Source organism: Eumetopias jubatus, unplaced genomic scaffold (genome assembly GCF_037043125.1).
Source record: "Eumetopias jubatus isolate StellerSeaLion01/CBP00866 unplaced genomic scaffold, mEumJub1_p1.0 scaffold_12, whole genome shotgun sequence".
NCBI classification, from domain to species: domain Eukaryota; kingdom Metazoa; phylum Chordata; class Mammalia; order Carnivora; family Otariidae; genus Eumetopias; species Eumetopias jubatus.
The window spans coordinates 29,237,917-29,262,006 of record NW_028274818.1 but is presented as its reverse complement, the minus strand read 5'-3'; the positions used below and the strand labels follow the sequence as shown (position 1 = coordinate 29,262,006).

Sequence of the window (24,090 nt, the reverse complement as noted above, 5' to 3'; positions counted from 1 at the left end):
AGAGCTTGGGAGATCTATACCATTGGAAGTAGATATAACCACCGAATCACCGAGGCTTGGCAAACAGAGCCGTGCTGGAGATACGGATGTGTGGACACTGAGTTGCCACCATGGCTCATTGAAGGGAATTGCACAGAGGGAGAAGCATGCGGTTCGACATCAGGATCCCAGGAAACATCAGTTCCAAGTCTCCCAGGAAGGAGACTAGGAAAGGAAACCAGGCCAAGAAATAGAAGAACAAGAGGAGAGGAGGGTGGCGGTCATTTAGGAAGAAGACAGTTTCAGGAAGCAATGAGTGGTCAACAGCGGGTGGTGAGAGGAGGGAGAGTCCAGGGAGGTAAAGGCTGGATGTGCGTGTGGGGTTTGGAGCATGGAAGCCAGATCTGGATCAGCAGGATGGTGCAAGGAGACCAGGTTGCAAGAATCCAAGGGCTTCTCAGGGTAACTTCAAACCTGGGGGAGATGAGCAGTGGGTGGGGCTGCATCTCACACGCCCTTCAACCGGAGCAGTCCCACTTCTTTTGGTTCAGAATCTTAGGTTTCCAGTTAGAATTTTTGTTCGAAGAAAAGATGTTCTACCAAAAAAAGTTTGACAAACCATGGATGTAGCCTCCTCGTTTGAGTACTCAGGCTGCAGTGTAAAGGCGGAGTAGGAGAGTCACTGGGAGGGACACGCAGGGGATGGGGTTAGGTCTTTGCAAAAGGCAGAACATGTCACCCCCCAGAACCTTCAAGGCAGGGAATCTGGATGAAGTGTGTGCATGCCTAGGCAGGGAAAGAAAAGTATTAAAACACTTAATTACATGTGGCCCTGCTTGGCTCTGTTTAAATAGAAGGGTGGAGACATGATTGATTCTATTGCAGCCTAGAACAAATGACCTTGAGATTGAAGATTTTAAGCCAAGACATACAAAAGCAATATTGAAACAACGGGGTTCACTCCTCTAGCCTTGGGAGTAGGAGGAATGTGTGAGCGAAAGATTGGGGTGAATCTATTGGAAAGTGATCCCCCTGTCAATCCAGGAAGGCTTCATGGAGGGAACAAGACTTCAGGAGCTGGGGTGGGAAGGGACGGAGGTGTAGAATTTTGTTTAAATAATTTGTTTTAAAAAATAATCTCTATACCCAATGGAGGGGCTCAAACTCATGAGTCCAAGATCAAGAGTCGCATGCTCCGCCAGTGAGACAGCCAGGCACCCCTAGAATGTTTTGACAGGGTTTTGCATGAGCTGATGTCTCTGAGGGGGGCAGAAGGCCTGACAGTGGGCGCCTTACCTAAGCCAGCTCCTCCTCTTACAGCTGCGGCAGGAGGCAAACAAGGCCCTCTGGTTTCTGAAGCAGTGTACGACTCTCTTCAAGAGCCCACAGGCCCCCATCCGCCAGGCGGCCGTACGGTTTGCAGGTACCACTTTCCCTCTTCTTGGAGCCACTGTGTCTTTGTCCCAGCATCCTTCAGACAGCCTGAGGACTTGCGACATGGGGATATAAGGGCCTGAGGTAACATTGGAGGGTGGAGGGGCTTTCTGTGAAGCTCCCAGGACCGTTCCTGCGATAGTCCGCATATTCTCCACCCACCCCTCTGTCTCCACCTGTTCCTCCCTCTGCAGCAGGCTCCTGGTTGGGTTGGGTGACCTTTCCTACAGTGGAATGGGCCACGTCCTGCCAGGCCAGGCCAGCAAAGCTCCCAAGGGGCGGGGCGTCAGGGTGTGGGCGCGGCTCCCCCATGACGCTCAGAGGCTGGTGGGAACTGCTTCGTGTCACCCCAAGGAAAAGTGTCTTTAGAGCAGAGGGACCCCCTCCGCCTCCCCCAGCCCAATTTGCTGATGACCCTCGGAGGAGAAGGGGAAGTAATTTCTACTTGTGGGAAAACTCTAGACAAGGTCAGTTAGGGGGAGCGAGAGGGAGGTGTGTATTTTGGGGAGGGACACAAGAGCAGGTGCAGCTGGGGTCCCGTGGTCCTCTGCGGGGCCCCTGAGGTGCTCTGTGTGCCCCTGTAGGCCAGATCATCCAAACCCTCGACGCGGAAGAGGCCGGTGACATTGAGGAAGTATACGCAGGTGAGTGGCAACCCAGTCACGACTCCTTGCAGCTTTTAAGGCTCCTGGTGCTGGTGGGGAAGTCTCAGAAATGAGGGAAAATGGGCATGTGGCTGACAAAAATGCTCCCTGGAAAGAATGAAGAGGGAGGCTCGTCTTTAAGGCCTTTAGCTTTGGGGCGTCGGCCAGAGCCCTCCCGCTCCTCATGTTCCCTCACTGACCCTCACCCCCGTTGAACTCCAGGCCGTTCAGCAGCCATTACAGTTCCTGGAACTCTTGATAGGAGGGCCATCCAACTTTTTTCTCACTTGGGGGACACAGGGGTTCCCAGCCCTTCCCTTGTGGAGCCGCCAGGACCGCTCCCGCTATAGTCCACGTCTTCTCCGCCGTCCCGCTGAGACCTGCTGCCCCCCACCCCACCAACGCCATGTTTTCCCTTTCCCTCTGTCCTGTCTCAAGCACCCTATCCCCGCGCTGCTGCGTCCCCTGCTACTGCCCAAATCCCTGACTGTAGCTCTCTGCGAAGCCAGAGCACTTCACCCATAGCTATTCTCTGGAAAAGAGGAGGGCAGAGGCGGATCAGGCCGGGGGGTGGCGGAGGGGGCCGAAAAGTTTGGTTGTGGAGGCAGGACAGGAGGCAGCCGGCCTCCCGTCTCCCTGAGCCCCGGGCGAGTACGTCGTCCTGCTTGCCACTGAGCAGGGTGGCCTCCCAGTGGGAATTCTTGCTCGTATTTTAAAAGCCGCCAGTCCCCCTCCCGCTGCGCTGCCCCGTCTGCCAGCCAACCTCATGGGCCCGCCGGCGGGCCCCAGGCCTCGCGCCCAGCCCAGCAGCCTTGCTTCGTTCCAAGCCCCTCAGCGGCCTCCGTGTTGCAGCCCTAAGGTCCATGCGGGAAGACCCCGACCCCATGGTCAGCTGCCTTGCCACTCAGACCCTCTACATCCTGGAAGCCCAGAAGCTGCTGGTCAACACCCCTACCTCCTGCTTCTGTAGCAGGAGGCCTCGAAAGGGCTACTCCTGAGCCTGCGTCCTTGGGGCCTGGCCAGGGCGGATGTGACAGTGACAACTGTGACAGGGGGGCCAGGCTCCCGAGCCCCACCCGAGAAGTGGATGTGTGTCCCCGCAGACCCTTTGCAATAAAAGGAAGAAGCATGAGCTTCTGTGGAGTTGGTGCTTCCTGGCCTTTCCACTTTGTTCTACGGGGCAGGGCCATTCACTGTGAGCAGCTTCCTCTGCGGCGACCGACCGCCTGGTCCAGGCTGGCCTCTCCCAGCTCCACCCCCCCGCCCCGCCCCCACCACATGCCCTTCTCCCGTGTAGCCAGGGGATCGGAGGCCGGAGCGTGGGGACTCTGACCATCAGCCTGAACCACAGACTGGGGGGAAGGGGAGTCCTGGGACACGCAAGGTGCTCTAGACTCTAGCTGTGCTGGGCAGGGCTCCCGGTGGCGGGTGACAGAGTCCCCTCTGGCAGGTTTAAGCAGGGCAGTGATTTACCAAAGGGCATTAGGCAGCTCATAAAATATCCCGGGAGATCAGAGAGTTTGGCTACCACCCGTCACGAACAGGGCGGCTCTGTAAAAACACTGGCGTGGCTGTCCTTTTGCGCAGCCCAAACCACAGCCCAGGTGACATCAGAAGCTCGGCCACCGTGTATCTAGAGAGCCAGATGTTTCCTCCTCCTACTCCAACGGCTGAGCTGGCTGAGGACCATCTCCCCGGGACCTGTCTAACCCAGGGCCTTCCCACAGTCTGGGAAGTTTTTTTTTTTTTTTTTTTTAAGATTTTATTTATTTATTTGAGAGAGAGAGAATGAGAGAGAGCACGAGAGGGAAGAGGGTCAGAGGGAGAAGCAGACTCCCTGCCGAGTAGGGAGCCCGATGCGGGACTCGATCCTGGGACTCCAGAATCATGACCTGAGCCGAAGGCAGTCGCTTAACCAACTGAGCCACCCAGGCGCCCCCAGTCTGGGAAGTTTATCCTCAGGTCTAAGCAGGGTCATTTGCGGCTCCTACGCCACCGCCCACCCTCCACCCGCTTCTGAAGTCACCTGACCTTCAGTCAGCCAGGCCCCTCTGGGGACAGGGGCAGTGACCAATGTCCTAAAATGTAGGCTCCCCCATGGTCAAACCTGCTCGAACTTGGACGGAGCTCGGGTTCTTGCCCTGCAGTGCCCAGCCTCTGCCGCCTGCATGCAAGCCCCCAGGGACATGTGGAGTTCTCCCCTCGCTCATCCTGCCCACTGCCACCTGCCTCCCTCTCTGCGGCGGCCACGCTCCTCGCAGTGCTATCTCCACCTGGGTGCAGCCGCTGGTGTCACCTGGTCCCACTCGCAAACCTCAGTGGCAGGCAGCGTTAAAGCCCACACGGATGTCTGCATTGGCCGGGAGGCTCTTCTCACGCACGGGCCTTGGCCTGGCCTCTGGGTCCGCCACGAGCGGACCCCTTTACAGATGGAGGTGAGTGAGGAAAGCACAAGACAGTGGTGCACTCATGTTCCCTTCCCTGCCCTCCGAAGCACAGTCAGGTCCATCTGTCAGGAGAGGGCCCACTTCAGAGACTGTTCTGGTGCCCCCCCATCACCCCCCCCTCAGGCTGGTCAAGCCAAGTTTAAGAGGCACGATGGGAAGAGACCACATGGGGGGAAGGAATCTCTGTCCCGGTAGGATCATGGCCAAGTCTGTTGGCTCCTCTGGGCCTCAGTTCCTCTCACCTGTAAACTGAGAGGGTTGGAAAAAACCATCCTTGATGATGCCACCCAGGTTGACAATTAAATGACTCCCATCAGGGGCGCCTGGGTGGCTCAGTCGTTAAGTGTCTGCCTTCGGCTCAGGTCATGATCCCAGGGTCCTGGCATCAAGCCCCGCATCGGGCTCCCTGCTCAGCGGGGAGCCTTCTTCTCCCTCCCCCACTCCCCCTGCTTGTGCTCACGCTCTCCCTGTCTCTCGTCAAATAAATAAATAGAATCTTTAAAAAAAAAAATCACTCCCATCGAATTCTGAGAGGTGCTGGTACAACCTAAATAGTATTTCTCTCCTTCACACTGTTTGGTTTCCAAATTTCCTTTAATAAGTAGATACCACTCTTATAATTTGGGGGGAAAACCAAATCCCACGAAAGGACAAAAGAACAAGATCCTTTCACCTGGTGTTCCTGCCTCCCTACCCCTCAGCGCTTTGGCATCTTCAGGGTGACCTGAGTTTGGAAAGGCCACCTTCTATGGCAAACCCTCTGCAGGGAAGGGGAGGGGCACAGTTGCAAGGTAGAACCAGTTGGCTGGAGTCCGTCCCAAGGCCGGGCTCCTGATAAGGTCAACAGCTCCTGGGCCTCTATTTTCTGGTTTTTACCCACACCCCCACAGGCCTGCAGCTGGCCACGCCCAGCTGTCACGTCTGTGGTCAACAGTGGGCTCTGTCTGTAGGGTGGGATCCTACGTAAAAGGACCTGTGGAGAGGAAGGGTGGGACCAGACCAGGCGGGAGGGTGGGGCATGGAGAGCGGCGTGGGCAAGGCTCAGCCAGCCAGCCAAAAACAACCGCCCTCAGAAGCCACCCCTGCTTCCCAGGGCGGGGAGGTTCCAGCACCTGCTGGAGGGCCTCGGGGGAGATCAGGGCAATTCTGCCCACCTGTGTCCCCCCTCTGCGGCTCAGGGTCCCCTTTCACTTGCTAACACCCTTCTGTTTGAGGACCAGGAGCCTCTTGGGTGGAACCTCCCCCGGGGAGCCTCCCACCTCCAACCCACGATGACGTCTGCCTCCTACAGACCCACAGAATTCACCGGCTGGGTCACCTGTCAACAGCCAATAGCTGTAGGTCTAGATAAGCAGCAAGGACTGTGTAGGTTGACAGAGCAACTTGGTTTCATATTTGGAAAACACAGCAGAGAGACCCTATTGTGTTCACCTTACAAAAACCAGAAAGTAAAGCTTCCAAGATGGTCTTGGCTGGTGATAAAGACGCAGATGGTCCCCCAGAGGCCACGATGCCCAGGGATGGGCCAGAATCTCCAGGAGTTGAGGGATGTGAGCTGTGGTTATCGAAAGGGAAGGTGACAACTCCGTACAGGAAAACTTCGTTATTTAGTGACATTTCATAATTCACCACCTCCAAACATGCCTATTCTTTCCTTACTTCCTTCACTCATTCATGTACTCATTCAGTGTCTGTTCAGCATCTGTCACCACAAGGCACTGGGAGGGAATATGGAAATAACCAGAATGAGATCATTAGCCTAAGACAGAAAAGAGGGTGGGCTTTATGGTATGGGAATTATATCTCAATCAAACTTTTATTAAAAATGTTTTCTCGAAAATGAAACCTGACAAACTAGACACTTGCATGCAGAGCTAACATTGGTTCACTGGCGCCACGAGGCCTCGGAGACACAGTGAATTCTGGATGAAGTGCAATCTAAAATTATATGGGAGCCACGGATTCCTGAAAAACAGTAGCACCAGGTCAAATATACTGAGTTATGAGCATGAGAGTAGCTCAGTTGTCCAGGAACAATCCCGTGTCTTCTGGGGAGAAGAGCACATTACGGGTTTGCTTGGCATCCCCTTAGACCTACTTTTATGTTGAAAATAATGAGACTAATAGGCGGAGACAGCATTTTTAGGGCCTTAGGAAAAAAAGGGAATAGGAGTTTTTAAAGATGGAAAAGCACTGATCTAGAAACAAAAATCAAGACCACTGTGGAGCTGTTTTTTCTATGAACTTTTCATATTTCTGTCTTCTCTTCGTAAGTGGCAAGGGAAGGAAGTATATCTGGTATGCATCATGCACGGTGTCCTCCAGGCTCTGGAAAAGGCACTTGCTATGTCCGTGAAAGGACATGGGTGCTATGGTCGGGCAGGTCTGGGTTACAGTCCTCACTAGCACTGATCCTGGACACGTCACTTCCTCTCTGAGGCTTTGCCCATTTCAGAAAATGAGAGCACCACCTATCACACAGAGGGAGTGAAGATCCAAGGAAAGATACCTGAAATAGTGCCTGGAATACAGTGGGTGCTCATTAAGTGCTGGTGCCCTCTTCCAGCTAAAGTACCCGTCCCAGGGGACAACAGAGAGAGTCTGCAGGGAATGCAACACTCTCAACACTGCTTTCTCATTGAGCAAGCCCCAAACTCACAGCCCAGAAGATTCTCATCAGGCTGGGCCCCAGCCCCAGGGGCCCACCCCACCTGCCCCAGCACCAACCTCCCACCTCAGAGAAGGGCCACCAGCCAAAAGCTGGCAGCTCTCAGGAGCCGCACCACAACAGATAATGGTCATTCGGGTTTTATTTATGACAACTTCTTAGAACACACACGTCCAGTCTAGGAACAGAAATGTACAGCATGAGGCTTAAATAACTTTCGTACACTATGTACAACCATCGGCAGAAGTACAAAACATATATACATCTTGTGCTATAGCCGCATAGCGAGGAGGGCATAAGCCACACGAGACCCTGCAGCCTGGGCAGGGGGTGATCCCTAGAAAAGAGCTGGTGGGCAGGGCGGGGCCCCGATTCACTTCAGGGGTCTTCTCTGACCCTTGGCTCTTCTTGGAGTAGTTCCCACTTCCCTGCAAAGCCCTCGGGACAAGGGTTCAAAAACCTGGACCAGAGTATGCTAAGGGTTGGGGGCTCATCGGAGTGCTGGGGCTGGGCAGGGCGTGGGGGCTAGAATGAAGATGCCATAGAAAACAGAATTTTCCTTGTAGATTCTGTCCGTGCACATAAGAGGGCTGTGAGGGATCCTGGGAACCAGGAGAGTAAGGCCAGGCTCAGGAAGGCCGGTGGGGCCACTGGCCATGCCCTGGCTCCTGAGGCTGGGCCAGGATTCTGGGCTAAGCTAAGACAGCGGTAAGCAGTTTCCTGTTTGGGATGGCAAACGGGCAGATGCCACACGTTCGAGCCGCTGGGTGGGAAGAAACTCACTGCTCTTGCAGGGCAGGCCCTGCCCCCACAAACGTGATGGTGAAGATGCTGGGCTCAGGCCGGGGCTGAACAGGCCGGGGGCTGTGCCCACGCCTGGCCCAGACCGCATCAGAGGATGCCCCCGAGAGTTGGGGTGGTCTACGTGAGGGAAGAGAGCATTTCTAACTTCACAGCCACAGCCTGCCCACGTCTCTGCCACACTGGGTGTCGTGGGAAAGTCCCAGCCACGGTCTTCCCTACGGCGGTTTTGTGCTTTAAACTGCCCTCTGCCCAGGCGACACTGCCCCAGGTGGGCAGCAGGGCCAAACAAGAGAGGGTTGGAGCTGTAGTGATGGTGGAGGGGTAGGGAGACCACTCCCAGATCCGCAGATGTCCCTTCCCAAACCCACAGAGGCACCCTGACCACCTCAAAGGCCTGGGTGTGCCTTTCCTCTTCCTTGGCCATCTCCAAAGGCAACTCCAGGTGCTACCTTGGGGAATTCTGGCTGTCGTGGAGCGATCAGCTACTCACATGAGAGCGAACACTGAACTGATTAATACTGAGAACAGAGCCCGGCCGGGGACTATGCTGAGCAGGGCCACAGGCAGTCAGCTTCAAAAGCATTCAAGGGGGGGCTCAGCCCTGGGGACAGGGAATGTGGCTCTGGGCTCCTTAGGCCCAGTAGGGCTGGGACCCAGCCTGGGCTCAGGCATTTAAAGACTTGGGGGGTGTGGGGTCGAGAGAGGGAGCTAACGCCTGGGCCCTCGCCTTCTAATGTGGCCGGGCCGGCGTTGGCCCTGGCTCAAGTCTGCAGATGGGCAAAGAAAAGTAAGTAGTATGACGAACCCTCCAGTATCAGGGCAAGTCATGGGCTGAGCCCTGGTCTGAGCGAGGAAACGCCCTCCCAGACCTGGGCATACTCGGTCTAACTGTGGACAGAACCAAGCTGGGATGAGCCCCCTGGACCCAGGTCTGCCCAGGCCACCTGCCACAAGCCTTGCTATTTGTGCTCAAATCACAACCATTTTGTGCTTCCAACCTTTAGGATGCTGGGGGCCTGCCCCCTAACTATGTACCTTGGACATCCCTGAAGGAGTAGGCAGAGACTCCAACACTCTTGGAGCACAGCTTTTGGAAGGGCTCAGGGCTCCCGAGGGACTTCAAGTTTAGAGTCAATGATACTCGCCAGGACAGCAGAGCCGGCCTGCCATGAGGTAGCTGACCCATCAGAAACAGCAGAAAGTGGGCAATGATGCTGAGCACCTCTCGCAGGCCGTAAGGTCACATCTCGCGCAAGAACGGGCCTTGCAGCTACAGTACCGTTCCCCGGGCTGGGGCAGCGCCGACCCATGGGGGCAGCGCAGTCTTTTGTGTTTCTACGGTTTGTAAACAGTCATGCAGACAGAGTCTTACAGGTTGCAAGGTTGAAGCTTTCTGATCAGGTGGGGAGAAGGATGGGGAGGGGAAGAGACGCTTGCTTCCACGTGGCCGAGGGAGCGGCCGGGCCCCCCCTGGGCCGGCTGAAGGAGGAGGGATTTCCAGCCATCGCAGACTGACTGTCCTAGGCTCCAGGAGGCCAGTATTCCAGAATGCGTGCTTCCTGCACACATCAGCTTACCCAGACTCCACCGCCAGGGCCAGCAGGGGCTGCTCAGAACAGGGGGGAAGCAGGGCTGGGCACTCAGGCCCCAGCAGGTGTTTTTCCCTTTCGCTGCTAGGACATCCTCCTCTGCCCTGTGTGCCACACTGGGGCCACACGGGGGGGCTCCAATCCCCTGGCCAAAAAGGCAGAGGCACAGAGGACAAACCCAGAGCTACCTCTGGAAGGTCTAAAAGTCACTGCATATCTCAGAACAGAGTTGGGGCTCCTGGCTACCAGACCGAGGACAGGAAGCACAGGACCAGTTAAGCATTGGAAAAACACTGTGGATAGGTTGGGGCAGGGGGATGTCCTGGGACTCCTCCCGAGGCCCGGCCCTGTAAATTCAGAATTTCCCCAACAGGGGGCGCTAGAACACGGATTTAACCACATCCCAGGGCCCTGAGTCCACAGCCCCATGGCAAAAAAGAAACTCAATGAATTCCTTCTTCGCCGCTAATCTAAAACGGGAGGGCCTCTTGCCCCATGCCAGCTTTAAGGCTTGAAAATGTGTCTCCTGAAAAACCAGAGAGAAAGAGGCCGGAAGGACTCCCGGCCCTGTTGGGGTGAAAATACAGGTGAGCTGGGGAGGGGGCTGGGCCAGCCTCACCAAGCCATCCTGGTAGACACAATTCTCTGAGCTGCTTCCTACTTGGCCCACACAGGACTCTGGGAAGGGGGGGGGCCCTGGCCCTGGGCTGTGGGGTGGAGCTCCCCTGCCTTCTCGGGGCAGCGGGCACGGGACCCCATGAGTGCAAAGACACGTGTGGTGCCCGCGGGCATGGCTGGTGTAAGGCTGCCCAGCATAGGTGCCAGGCCCCGGGGTGGAGGAAGGCACTGAAGCATCAGGCGGCCTAGAGGTCAGGGGTGCACTAGAATGGTCCCTGGGGGCAATGCTGGGGATGGGCCCGAGCTGCAAAGCGAACAGAGGAGGTGGCCCTGGAAGGCTGGTTGGGCAGATTCCCTTTGGGATTCCTGGCCCCCGAGTGCTGAGGGAAAGAACATTTGGGGAGAAACTTCAAGTCAGTTTCCAGGAGGCAACAGCAAAAAGTAAAAATAAAAAAAATAATAATAAATAGCTGAAGTATTTCTGACCATCTCCCCAAAGGAATTTTTCTAGCAGCTCTACCTTGGCCCCATTAGAAAGGGACCCCAAGGGATGGCTGGGGTCAACTGGGAATGGCTGTTGGTGGCCAAGGGGCTTAGGGTCAGCTGCAGGGCCCAGCTGCCAACACCTGGTTTCCATGGTTACCTGAGGACTATCATTTTGGGCTCAGAGGCAGGTGCAGTGGCTCCAAAGGCTGGATTAGGGGATAGCAGGGGAGGCCTGTTCATCAGAGGGGCAGGGCAGGGGCTGGGGACGCCTCGCCTCCCCTGCAGGTCCCTACGACTGGGCCAGAGGCTTAAGGAAGGGCATGGCCAGCTCAGAAGGAGAAGATGTGGCCAGAGGGGAGGGCAAGGGGAGCCCGAGGGGCTGCAGGGGGAGAAGTGAGCGGGGAAAATGCCCTTTGGCTTCACAGCTTAAATTCCTCCCCAACCTCTCTCCCCCCACCCCAACCCAGGAGGCAGGGGGTACAGTATCCCATGGGAAGGTCAAGGGAGAGGCAGGAGAGCAGGAGAGGGGCCACAGCTGAGGCCCAAACCCTCCGTCCCCAGGGCAGTTGGCCCCGTCAAACCACAGCTTCCCTTCTGTGCCGTCCAGGCTGCCGGGGGGCCGAGGGTCTGGGGGCCATCCTCTGAAAGACAGCCAGGGTGAGGACCGCTGTGTGCTCCTAGGGTGGGCCACCAGGTAACCGCCGCACGCTCCAGAACTTCACTGTCAGGTCACTGGGGTGGAGGACAGAGAGGGACTGGTCAGCTCTTAAAGTGGGCCCGGCTGGCTACCCCCAAAGTAAAGGATGGGCCAGATGCTCCAAGCTCCCCGAATGTGGCTGGGGCCCAGGGGCAAGCATTGCTGAGGATGAGGGCAGACTGCAGGGGTGGCGGGGTGGCTGGCCGCTGGGCAGAGGGAGAGGGCCTGTGGTCTTAAAGTCCCCACAGCATTCTCGTCGTGGGTTTTCGTTGGTGCTGTTTTGTTTTGTCCAGGCCTGGACGCTCCCCCCTCTGCCTTCTGCCACCTGGCACCCCTCTCCTGGGGGTTTGTCCCGCTGGTCATGCTCGGAAGAGGAGGGCGGGAGGAAGAGCGGCAGGCGGGGCATTCAGTCCGGGCCAGGCAGGGCGTGAGGGAGAGGAGGGGAGGGGGAGTAAAATAATCTCATACCGTTGAGAAGCAGCTCAGACCGAAGTGGAGAAAGAGAGGGAAGAGGAAAGAGGGGAGAATAACAGAGGAGGCGGGAGGGGAGGGTCAGGGCAGGGTGGTGGCTCGGCCCTTTATGGCCAGGACTCGGCGAGGAAGGCAGGGGGTGAGTCCGGGGACGTAATTCCACACCTTTACCCGGCAGTCACTGTTGGGGGAGAGAGGCAGAGAGGCACAGAGGAGAGGCAGGAGGAGATGGGGAGGGAAAGGGAGGAGAGAAGGGATATGGTCGGATGTGAAGGAAAAAGAAGAGACCCCTCTGAGGAGCTCCCCCGTGGGGCAGAGGCCTGGGCGTCCCCTGGATGGGGACCTGAGCTGGGGCCGGAGAGAGGCGGGTCCGGAGGGGGGGCAGGGCTGCTCTGTGGTCTGAGATACGTGGACGGGGGCGGGGCGGGGGGCGGCTGTGGGAGGGGCAGGAAAGGCCTGCAGACAGGTGGGTGAGTCCTGACCCGGGGCCCGGCACCTTCCTGCTCCCCGGCCCCTGGCGGGCACTCCTACAGCACTAGCGCAGGCTAGCAGGCGCCGAGGGGTCTACTCCATGAGCCGAGCCTGTTGGGACAACTGCAGGGGCCCCAAGGCCCCCCGGCCTGCTCTGCCCACACCAGGGAGAGGGGCGGGGGACACACACAGACCTCTCTGCCTGACACCCACCTGGAAGCAGTGAAGATGTGCTTGGCGTTGGTGCAGATGGCATTGATGGGGCTGTCGTGGCCCCTGATCTCGCCAATGGGCGTGAAATTATCCACGTTCCAGACCTTGATGACGCCCGCACGGCAGGCGCTCAGCAGCATGGGGCGGCCCGGGACAAAGGCCAGGGCACACACCCAGTCCTTGTGTGCATTGGGGATTTGCTGTGGGAGGAGCAGAGCCAGTGAGGCCTGGGGGCAGTGCTGGGAGGGGACACTGCGCACAAGAAAGGCAGCTACCAGGCTCCCCTCTGCCTCTGGGGTCCCTGGGCAGGCAGACTGGCAGAGCACTGTCCAGGAGGTGGGCTGGGCGGGCCCACGCTGGGGACTGCAGGGGCCCAGAGAGAGGTCCTTTGGTCTCCTACTCCGAGGCAAACCTAAGATCCTGCACTGGTGGAGAACCCTTCAGGCCTCGCAGGGGCAAACGCTCCAGGAAAGGGAACACAGTGAGTGGCTGAGCTTTCGAGTTCAAACCTGGGGGCTAAAAGCAGCCCCTTTCCAGAAAGCAGCTGCATACGGGAGAGTACAGGGGAGGCTGCAGGGGAATGGACACAAAGCGGAAGAGGGTGGAGAATAGGCAGGCTGGGGGAGCTCTGGCCCAAGACCCTAGGTCCCCAAGGCCCTGCCTGCACTGGGGAATGGCCTTACCCTAGCCCACCCCTCCCCTCCCGCCCACCGCACCTGGATGAGCTCCTGCTGCTCCAGGTCCCACTTCTTGATGCCATTGTCCCGGGAGCCACTGAATAGGACATCTCCCTGGATGGCAAGACACTCGATGCCATCATAGTGCGGGGGTTCAAAGTTGTGGGTGGGGCCAATGGTGCCCGTCACACACTCACCCAACTCGAACATCTGCGGGAGGAAAAGACTGGTAGGGAGAGCCTGAGAGAGAAGGGGGGAGCACCAGGGCCACACACAGCACGGTGGTCCCCAGGAGCCGGCGGACCCAGCGGCCTGACCCAGGCTGGCAGCCCCGGGCCTGGGGGAGAGGAGCTTCTCCAGCAGGAGAGGGCTCCTGGAGGGGCACTGCTTCCGGGGATAGAGGACTCTGAAGGCTTGGGTCTTGACCCTTCCTAAGGGGACTGGGGCAGACTGGCTTAACAAGTTAATGCAGGGGGTGACCCCACAGCTCAACATGCAGCTCATATGGAGAAAGGTAGGTTTGGGGTGTGAACCTCCTTTTCAATTGCTTTTATTTTTAAATTAATATAATATTACTTGTACTTGAAACACAAACATTATCATACCAACCACCCTCTGTTTCTCTACTTCCCAGTTTCTGACTGTGTCCATGTGGTTTGCAATGACATAATCGGGGAGCAAACGGAATTAGTGTTGTTTGCTATCCTTTGTGTTTTGTTCGCATTTTCTCAGTTCAGTCGATGCACTGCAACCTGCTCAGTGGGTTTTCCCTAATTGACGTGACTGCTATTTGCCCTTAGACATTTAGATTATTTTCAATTCTGCACCACTTACAAAATATCGCTGCAATCTACTTTCTGCACACACATACCTCCTTGCTTCTTTGGGGTGATTTCTTTAGCATAAATCCCTCGAAGTCTCATTATTTTTCCTGAGGGCTCCCAAGGCCCCAGAGGGAAGGGGTGGAGGAGGGTAGGAGGAACGCAGAGAATGCCCGCCCCGCCCCCCCAGACCTCAGAGGGAGGAGGCCTTCTCAGGTACCTTAACGTAGTGGTCCTTGGAGCCGGTCACCACCAGGTCATGCTGGCTGGCGGTCTGGGTGACGGTCAGGCACATCACAGGGCCGATGTGGCCAGTCAGCTTGCCAACCGGCTGGAACCTGCAATGGGGAGAGGCCCGGCTGGTGAGCGGACACAGATCAGGGGGAACCGTGGCTTGTGGGGGCTGGTGGGGGAGGTCTGCCCTGGAATGAGTTGGTCCGGTCAGGGCACTCTGCCCCCCTCGACACAAGACCAAGGACCAAGACATCAGCTGCCCGGCGTCCCAGGGGCCTTGGAAGACAAGGGTGCGGTATCCCAGAGCCGGCACCCAAGCCCAACAGCAGGCGGAAACAGGAGCACGGGATTCTGCCAGCCTCAACGGACGGCATCCACAGCGGAGACCCACGGACCCCCCTGTAGCCACGCCAAGCCCTCCGTGGCGCCACACGCGTCCCCTGACCTGCTGAGCTCCCAGATGCGGACGGCGTTGCCCGAGGCAGCGTAGAGCATGGTGCCTGAAGGGCTGAGGGCGATCTGGTTGATCTGGTGCTCCCCCTGAGCACTGGTGATAGCGCGGGTGGATGTGGCGGCACAGGCGTCCCCGGAGGTCACCTGGCCCGAGGACCTGCCGCAAGCAAGGACGGCAAGGTCAGAGATCAAAGCAGTCCATCCACACAGGTCAGTAAAGCAATCAAACCTCTCTCAGGCCAGGCCTGATACCCCAGTTTTTCCAGGAAGCCTTCCCTGACTGACAGAGGGGAGTGAAACTCCTCCTGGAAATTTCTGGTCTGACGAGGGAGAGATCAAGGGAGATAGCGCCACATGGCCAGCAGAAAAGTCCCTGTCCCTGAGCTGGGCTTGTGGAAACCACTTAATCTCTCTGAGTCCCAGTTTCCTCCTCTGTAGAAAGAGGTGATAATACCCATTCTGTTTACTCTGCTTCTTTTGTTTTTTAAAAATAAAAGACTACTTTTTTAGAGCAGTTATAGGATCACAGCAAAACTGAGGGGCCGGTTTCCTCTATTGCCCTGCCCCCTCCCCACACACAGCCCCCCCCCATCACCATCCCCACCAGAGGGGGGCATTTGTTACAGCTGGTGAGCCCACCCTGACACGTCATCATCACTGTGGGCCACAGGTGACGTGGGGGCTCGCTCATGCTGTATGCTCCATGGGTCTGGACAAATGCGTAGTGACCCATATCCACCATTAGAGTGTCAGAGGAGTTTCACCGCCCTCAAAATCCCCGGTGTTTACTCTTTTTTGAGGATCAAGTTGGTTTATCCGTGATCGTTTATCATGGAAACATCAGGATGAAGCATGGGTCCTGCTAGGAAACAGTTTCATTCTGCAGGGGCCCTGGTCTCACTTCCGTCCCCCACATGTCCGTCCGCCTGAGACTGTCAGGGTGAGGGATGAGAACCGGCTCGAGTGGCCCATTTACGCAGACAGGTGACCAGTGCGGCTTCGGAGTCTGTCGCTGCCTGCTGGCCCCTCGCTGGTTCCCAGCTCCCCGTTTGGACTCATGGGGAGATACCCAGCATAGCCCAGGGCCAGAGCCCGGGAGGCTGAGATGAAGCAGGGGCGGGGCGGGGGGGGAGAGGCAAGCAGGCCAAAGGCTCACCCAAGCTGCTGCCCCAGATGCTGTCCCCCAGCCCAGAGACCCCACCTTGTCCCTCAGAGTCAGGTCGAGTCCCATAAGGGCCTCTGTGCCTGTGTAGCCGGACTGGACTGGACTGAGTGGGTCACCTGGGTTGGGCATTGGTACACAGCCCACCACTGAGAGCCAGCTCGGGGAGTACCTACGTGAGGGTCCGAATGCACTTGGTCGAGTCCCGGATGTCCCACACCTTGATGTAGGAGGTAGACACGGAGAACACAAGCCCAGAGTGACTGCAGTACTTGATGGACACCACGTTGTTGGGGTGGCCCTTTAGGGCCGCGATCTCCTGGCCCGTGACCAAGTTCCACATCTTACAGCTGCGGTCTGCGAGGGACAGGGAGCGAACCATGGGGAGGGCCGATGCCAGTTAGCAGGGGCCAGGTCACGCATGTTCCCCTACACAGGGACTGTGGCGGTTGGGGGACATGGTCCAGAGACATCTAGGGGGAGGAGCCCTAGGTCTGAGGGAGACACAGATGTGCCCGGGCATGCTCACGTGGTGCGCATGCACACAGAGAACCTCAGGAGACGGGTCAGTCAGAACTTTAGACCAGGCTTTCTCAAGCAAACTCTGTACAAACACCAGAGTTCTGTGTTTGTTGCCAAGGTGCCCTGGGCTAAAATGAAATTCTTCAGCTTCTGGTGTCTCCTCCTATAATTGCTAATAGCTGACAAAATTAATGAACAAATGGCAAGCACATCTTATGGGGAAAACTTGGAATCGATCAATCACATCCAGATTAACAACTCGGGCCCCCTCTCGCCATGCAAATAAAGATAATGATTGTCTTTCTAGTAGCATGCCTACTGTAGAGCTGTCTTTTCCACTGATAAAATGTTTCTGATTTTGTTGCTGAGATTAAGTAATCATGACTTTGTGGGGTCCTGCTGCCAAGATCATAGGGATTTCTTAGTTGGAAGTGCTGGGGTGTATGTAGGTGGGGGGTAGTAGTGTTGGGGTACTGGGATGAGCAGACAAGGCAGGGCACCTGAAAAGCTTCCTGAAGTTTCTGAGGGAGGTTTGGAAGGAAGTGCTGGATGGGGCCACCAGGGTCAGCTACGAGGGAAGACTTGGTCAGGGGCACCCAAGATGGGGAGCCTTGAGCCAAGGTAAGAGACATGAGACAAGTAGACAAGCTGACCCCACATCCTCAGCTCATAGGGGGCTGTGTTTTTGTGTTCACAGCCCATGCTGGCACAGGAAACAGGGATGGTTGAGACCCTAACCTTACCTGGCCAGTCTGGGTTCTACCTACCTTTGGATCCTGTAAACAGTAGCTCGTCTGTGGCATCCAGGCAGAGGATGGGCTTGGTGTGGCCCTCGGCCATGGAGACGCACTGCAGTGGGGCTGTCCTCGCACCCTTGGCTCCTCCAACGGGGATGATGATGCCCCTTCCCAGGAGAGAGGGAGAAAGGGCGCACCTGTCAGCCAGGGAGACTGAGGCCAGGTTGAATGAAGTACGCAGGTAAGAGCGGGACAGAACCAACAGGGGACTAAGGCCTAACGAAGGAGACTCCAGAGACTCCAGCCCAATGCCATCGATGCCTGAGAGCTGGGAATAGGCTGTGCTGGTGGGGGAGGGCCTGTCAGTCGCTGCCCTGAGCATGCCTGGGGGGGCAAGCTGCGGGCAGCAAGAAGGAGACACGGGCCCTGCCTGGGGGGTCGGAGGGGGAGTGGTGGAGGTTCCCATCTGATGCCTGCCTGACCCAGACCCCGAGCCCTAAGTGCCCGCAGGCCCCAGCCAGGCAGGGCAGAGCCCCGAGGGCTGGACTGGCTCCTGCAGCTGCCCTGGTTCCTCCCAGCTGCTGCGATGGATGGGCGAGGCGAGGGGTGCGGGGAGGGAGAATGCTCAGGCTGTCAGCCTCCCAGCCCCTCCGTGCCAGTGTATCCATCTGTTGGCGACTTCTTCTGGGGCTGGCCCCTTCCCGGCAGAGACACACACGTACACTCCCCGCAACCCATAAGCCCCCTCGGGACCTGCACGGTCAGACCCGTGACTGTCACTTACAAAGGCCCAAGTCCCTTTAGGGGCCCCCAGCTCAGCTCTGAGTTAGGGATGTCCAGGGTCTCCTAGGGAATGAGGCCATATGCACCTGGGAAAGCACTTCCTCGCTTCCCATGAACACTCTGGGAGGGAGAATGAGGCTTGTCCTCAGCGAGCAGGAGGACTGCGTTACATCGGCCTCCTGGAGGTTCTGGGGAATGATCTTTTCTCAGTGAGGGTCTTTTGGAATGAGGCCCTGGCCAAATTATGTGCAGGTCTGAAACTATGTTCTAGTTCTTTCCCAAAGAGAATGCTGTTCCTGACACTGATTCTGTGGCCTCTGGTCTACTGAAATGACCAGTGTCCCACCCGAGGTGCTCTCACAGCCTCCACGGACGCAGCCAGGCCCCCTGCCAGGCCAGCAGTCAGCTAGATGTCACACGCAAGTGACCCACCCCCTAGCTGCCCCAGCTCCCCGCTTCTGACCCTGCGGTGTGGCGGTGGAAAGAGCCCGGACTGCTGTGGGAAGTACATCACCAGGATAACCCTCCTCCCTGACAGAGGCTGGGAGGCTGGCTAGCTTCTGGTGCTGGCGAAGCCTTGCTGCACACAGGCAGGTTTGCAAAAATGTCAACAGCCAGGCCAGGAGGCGCGGTGAACAGGGGGCACCGTGGGCGAGCTGGAGGCAGCTCTGAGCCCAGCACTGACCCACTCCTTGTTGTGGAGTGCTGTGCTGGGGTGGCTGGGGAAACTGTCCTCTGGCCATCCCAAAAGCTGGGAAGGGAGGAGGTCTCCTGGCGCTCCTGAGCCATATGCCCCGGGGGATGTGGGCAGCAGGCCCGCCCCCCTTGATGCTCCTCCCAGAGGAGCTGAAAAAGCACACCTGACCGGCACAAGCTGAGCAAGTCACAAGGATGCAGCCACCAGCACCCAGCCAGCTGGGCCCTGTAGGCCCCCAGGCTTGTCTGCACCCCTGCCCCACACCCCAAGCCCTCCGCAGAGTTCAGTCCCAGCCCCAGCCCACCCTAGGCTCCCATGCTCTCCCCCTCCCTGCCCAGGTGACAAGAAGAGAACAGCGCCTGTGGCAAGCAACTGTGCACCCCTCCCCAAGCGCCCAGCTCCAGCCAGGCCTGGCCAGTGTGAGGCCACGCGGCCAGTGTGAGGCCACGCAGCGACCCTGAGAGGGAGGAACCACGGCGGGGTGGGGGGGTGGCGGGGGAGGCAGGCCAGGGAGGAGGGCCGCATGCTGAGGACTCGGGTGTGCAGGCGGGAGGGGCTGTGCAGCAAGAGGCAGAGAGGGGGGAGTAGAGAGTGAGAGCTGGGGAGCCAACACGGGAGACATTCTGTGTGTACCTCAGGACCTCCGACAAAGAGGAGTCGCTGTCATCAGACCTGGGGAGGGCAGAAAATTAGCTGGATTAGGGGAGAGAGGAAAACACACAAAGGGACGGCAGAGGCAGCAGCAGCGTGGGAGGTCAGAGGGCAGGTTATTCTCTTTGGGGGCAGCAGGGAGACGCAGAGGGTCAGGGCGCTAAGGGACAGCAGGAGAGGAGGTGGGGAGGGGCGGGTGTCCCTCGGCTACCAGGGTAGGAGTGAGGAGGGGACCACGGGAGATGTGGGAGTGCCAGCCCCACACTCCGGAGAGATGTCTCAGTTCATGGGCCGTTGGCTGGTTCCAAGCCCCTGGCTGCCCCATCGTACGAGCTGGGGGCACCCTGCCCTGCCCCAGCAATGCTCCTACATGCCTGAGGCCGAAGGAAGCCATGCTTGCTCCTGCTTCTCCCTGGGAGCTGGCTCCTTCCAGCCATTCCTCAGGGACTGTCCCTAGCAAGCCCACTGGGCTATACCTAGGAGCTGGGCCTGCACCACACATGGGCCCCAAGACCTGGCCCACTGGAGAGGACCACCAGGCCGGAAGGGCCAGAGTCCCACCTCAATGCTTCCAGAAAAGGGACCTATTGATTGCAAACATATGGTGGGCAGGCGGTGCCCTGGTTGGCAGGGTCCAGGTTTGGTACCCTCTTCCTGAAAGGGGAACTGAGCCAAGGTGGGTCTGGGGAGGGAGAAGTATTTTGACCCAGCCAGAGATGTCTCTGTGGGGAAGGGATGATGTCAGGTGCCAGGTGCAGGAACTGGCACTTTCTAGCCTAGGGTCCCCGGAACAACAGCACTGCACCCCTCCTCCCTGCCAGGGTAGAGAAACGTTTAGGGAGCCAAGAGAGGAGCCCTCTCGGATGCTGCAGAGAGTGGGAGAGGGCCAGAGAGGGGTGCAGAGTGTAGGGAACATGGAGGGGAGCATATGGAGGCTAGGATACCCCCTCTCCCAAGGCAGAGTCCCACTGTTAGGAACGTATGATGGAGCAGGTCAGAAGCCCCGGGTTCTGGGCCCAAGTCCTCCAATTTCTAGGTGAATGAATGTCCTTGGGCCTCTTTAAGCCTCATTTCCTTTTCTGTAAAATGGGGCAGACAGTTCTCATGGCTGATGTGCAGTCCACACGAATCACATATACGAAAGCAGGATGCACAGCAAAGTGCCTTCTGGATTCACGGCACTGCCCTTAACCCCCCGCTGTACTCTCCGTGGTCACAGCCGCCCGACAGGAGCTGGACTTACAGCTGGGCCGACCCTGCCGCACAAAGGCAATAGGGGGTCCCTTTCTACGGGGACAGAAGGGCCCCTGGGGCCTCATCTGAGCATCTGCGGCAGGGAGGGAGTGGCTGAAGTTCAAGGAAGGGGTTTCAGAGAAGAATCCAAGAGTCAAAGAAGCAGCAGAGGAGGATTCAAGGCGCAGTGAATGAGTCTCTGTGGGGGGCCTGACCTGCACGCACATCCCCACCTGCCTGCCCCCCATCCCTGTGGCTTCCTTCTTGCTCTCTCCTGAGGTCCCAGAATGCTGGGGGGAAGGAAGGGTCCACGGTTAGAACAGAAAGGGCAGAGATGCCCGCAGCGGAGCTTCAGAACCTCATCTCTCGGAGGGGCTGGGACAGCGTGGTTAGGGGCTGCCCAGCTACCCCAGCCCTGCAGGCGGCAAGGATCAGCCCACCTCGTCCACACCCTCCCCAGCCCGTCCTGGCTCTTACTTGTCCAGTGCTGAGCCTTGGCTCTGATTACTGGTGAGACGAGAAAAGACGTTCCGGTCGTTGCGGGGCCGAGTGGGAGGGGATGAGGGCGGCGTGAATCCCACATCCGTGGACCTGGTGAGCAGGGACAGAGCAGCATCTGTGAGTGAGCAAACCCCCACAGGCTCACACCCACACAGTGCTTCCAGCACCACCTTCTGTCTGGGGTTGGAAGGCCCACAGGGCAGCGCCTGCTGTGCAGCAATCCGAGAGCCTAGCTCCGGATTCAGCTCCCGGACACTGTTCGGAGACAGCCTGTCATCATTAGTCATGGATGCCATACTTGGGAATTCACCTGCTCATTACAGTGTATTAGTAATCCCAAATTAACTCTCACAGTGCTTTGGGGGTCATTCCCAGACATTGAGCAGAGCAGCGAAAAATCCAAGTCCCCATATGCACACGTTCCCAGCGGAGGTCAAATGAGGCGACCCTCTGCCCGCCTGCTCTCAGCTGTCAACAAGTGGCCTTCCTGTGGTCTATTTAGGGCCATGTTTTTTGCATTTTTGTCCTTTTCACTGGTGATTCACTGTTTAAAACGCCCCCAAAGCAGAGTGCCGAAGGGCTGTCTGGCACGTGTCTAAGCACATGAAGGCTGTGCTGTGTCTTATGGAGAAAAAATGTGTGTTAGCAAAGCTTTATTCAGGAGTGAGTTATGATGCTGTTGGCTACGAGTTCAATGTTAATGAATCAACAATACATATTACCTAAGGTACCTTTAAACAGAAACACACATAAAGCAAAGTTCTGTATTGATTGGCTGATGAAATGTTGTGACCAGAAGCTCTCAGGAACCTAACCCCATATTTCCCCAGGAGTAGTGGTTCCGTATTTGCTAATTCAGTGTTCCCGGTGGCTTGATAAGAACATAAGTCCTGTGAATACTGAGGATTCACTGTATCAACAGGGAAGAGTTGAAGACTTCATTGTACCACCCCATTCCAATAGCACAACATCCCTCTCTTTGGAAAGCTGTCGTCAGGTGTGGCCTAAATCTTCCCTTCCTTTGAAGAGTCTTCATGAGTTCGGCCTAAGTCCCTCAGACTGCAGCTGAAGTGTGTTCTCTCAGTTCATGGGTGAAGTGATGGTCTACGAGGCCCCAAGTATACGGATATCTACGCAACTCCTCCCCACCAAAGGCCCCCACTGCAAGCCACTGGCATGGGCATCTGCCCAGGCTTCAGATAGGAAGGAGGCCTGGGAGCCTGAGCAAGTCCTCCTGCCTCCCACCAGGTCAGGTGGCAAGAGGTCATCTTGAGCCCCTGCTCTGTTATTACTTAGTTGTGGGACCTGGAGAAAGCCATCGAACCTCTCTGAAAATTAAGTGCATGGACCAGATGACCCTAGCAGGCATCTGGTGATCTGAAGAAGCTCTGTGGGTCCCGGTCCTATGTGTGGCTGACCAATTAGAGACTTGTCCACTGTTCTGCAATCATCTCCTGGTTTTTCTTTAAACGTCTACACTCTTCTCACACGACAAGAACTTAGAAAGGGCTGAGGCCTCCCGAGGACCCCTGGTCATGAAAAGGAGCTGAAGCACATCAGCACGATGACTAGTTTAAGCCACTACAAAGCCACCAACATTGAGCCCACAACAGCCAACAGTTTTTGGCAGTGGGCTTAGCCATCCAGTTCAAGGTGCTTATGGAGATTATATTTCCTGAGTCCACGTCTGACAAGATGGGGAAGGGATCACTGCGGGGAGCGGAATGACTTAGTGATACTGGCCCAGATTAAAGTAGGCCCGATGACCTCCAGAGTAGAACATCACAGCGACTCATGCACCCCAGGATGGCCGTGACTCTGGTGTAGGTTCGGAAACATGCTCTCACCTGATGGGCTGCCCTCGGTCATAAGACTTTCTTCGGGTCAGAGGGGATGTCTCTGTGCCTCGAGACTGCCGGGGGCTAGAACAGAAGGGTCCTATGAGGCCCAGATCTGACTTCCTGCCCACCCTGACCCACACCCCCAGCTCCCCTCCTTACAAAGTACTGCCTCTGGTCGGCAGGCTGATAGTGCGCGAGACCTTGTCCCGGTAGTAGGGGTCTCGGATGGAGAAGCCTACTCCGTTCTCTTTGATCTCAACAAGGGAGGCCAGGGACTTGGTGATGTTCTTGGTGGAGATATCCAGCGGGGGACCCAGGCACTCGGCTGACACAGCCTTCATTTGGGCAGACAGCTTGGGCTCACCCTGGGAACGGAAGGACTACGGTGAACCAACTTGCCCAAACATAAAGGGGGGCCGGGAATAATGCCTCTTGGCCTGTGGTAGAACCACTGATGGAAGATCCAGGAGAATAGCACCCAGAGACCCTTTCTCGAGGCTTCTAGGGAAGCCAAAGCAACTAAAAGGGTTTTACTGCCCTTATTCAGATTCTGCACACACAGAATGCTCAGACTGACCTCTTTGCTGGTCACCACCTAATCAGTTTATCCAAAAACTATGCACAATTCACTGTTCCCCCCAACCCTTCTCCGTTTAATAAATCCTGTTTCTTAGTTCAGACTAATAACTGATCCCTCGTTGGCGGGTGAACTACCCCAGTGTTGACTCCCATACTGTTGGATCAGTAATCCGCATGCAGAATAACTAAAGGTCTAGACTTAGTCTTTGACCCAGAGCACAAGGCGGAGTCTTAGGTGGGGAATGGGGAGATTTTTGAAAGCAGGGCCTCTGGCTCTGGTGACATCACTAGGCAGTGACTCCAGCCATTTCTCCCACCTTCCACACCCGCAAAGAATGGGTTATAACCGGCTACATATCTGGACACCTCCCAATTCCAACCAGGGCACCTCCATGCCAGATGGAGGCAATATCGGGTCAGGGCTGGGAGGTGAGGGCAGAGGCACAGGAAGGTGGAGACCAGGCTGTGGGGAGACTGGCCCTGTTGCAGCCTACCATCTGCCTTCCCGTGGTACTCACCTTGAACTTGAAATCATCATGGCTGGTGGAACCTTTCATGGTGAATGACTGGGAGAAGCTAAGGAAGAAGCAAAGGGAGTTCAGGATCCTGAGAGCCTATGCTCTGGCTCTCTGAGCCTCAGACTTGTGGGTTTCAAAGAGCCCCCAGATCTAGGCTTAG

The 24,090-nt window shown here is 57.1% G+C and overlaps 2 protein-coding genes across 4 annotated transcripts in view; one reads left to right on the top strand and one right to left on the bottom strand.

Annotated features, from left to right (window-relative positions):
- LOC114221901 (maestro heat-like repeat-containing protein family member 7) overlaps positions 1-3,158 on the top strand; it is a 29,749-nt gene extending 26,591 nt beyond the window's left edge. The window contains exons 20-22 of the mRNA XM_088016655.1: positions 1,300-1,402; positions 1,998-2,057; positions 2,910-3,158. Coding sequence (XP_087872781.1) covers positions 1,300-1,402; positions 1,998-2,057; positions 2,910-3,055 — 309 coding nt within the window. The 3' untranslated portion in view covers positions 3,056-3,158. The remainder of the gene's footprint in view (positions 1-1,299; positions 1,403-1,997; positions 2,058-2,909) is intronic.
- Positions 3,159-7,296: 4,138 nt separating this feature from the next.
- The window catches only part of KIF21B (kinesin family member 21B), a 50,455-nt gene continuing 33,661 nt past the window's right edge, over positions 7,297-24,090 (bottom strand). For 2 of the 3 annotated variants that reach the window (XM_028120298.2, XM_028120300.2), the window contains 12 exons: positions 23,931-23,988; positions 22,993-23,198; positions 22,840-22,914; positions 20,969-21,082; positions 19,241-19,279; positions 17,158-17,294; positions 16,045-16,225; positions 14,699-14,863; positions 14,240-14,357; positions 13,238-13,408; positions 12,522-12,721; positions 7,297-11,401 (listed from right to left, as the gene is read on the bottom strand). In XM_028120298.2, the coding sequence (XP_027976099.1) occupies positions 11,347-11,401; positions 12,522-12,721; positions 13,238-13,408; positions 14,240-14,357; positions 14,699-14,863; positions 16,045-16,225; positions 17,158-17,294; positions 19,241-19,279; positions 20,969-21,082; positions 22,840-22,914; positions 22,993-23,198; positions 23,931-23,988 (1,519 nt within the window). In that variant the 3' untranslated portion in view covers positions 7,297-11,346. The remainder of the gene's footprint in view (positions 11,402-12,521; positions 12,722-13,237; positions 13,409-14,239; positions 14,358-14,698; positions 14,864-16,044; positions 16,226-17,157; positions 17,295-19,240; positions 19,280-20,968; positions 21,083-22,839; positions 22,915-22,992; positions 23,199-23,930; positions 23,989-24,090) is intronic. The other variant, XM_028120299.2, reaches the window with a different exon arrangement.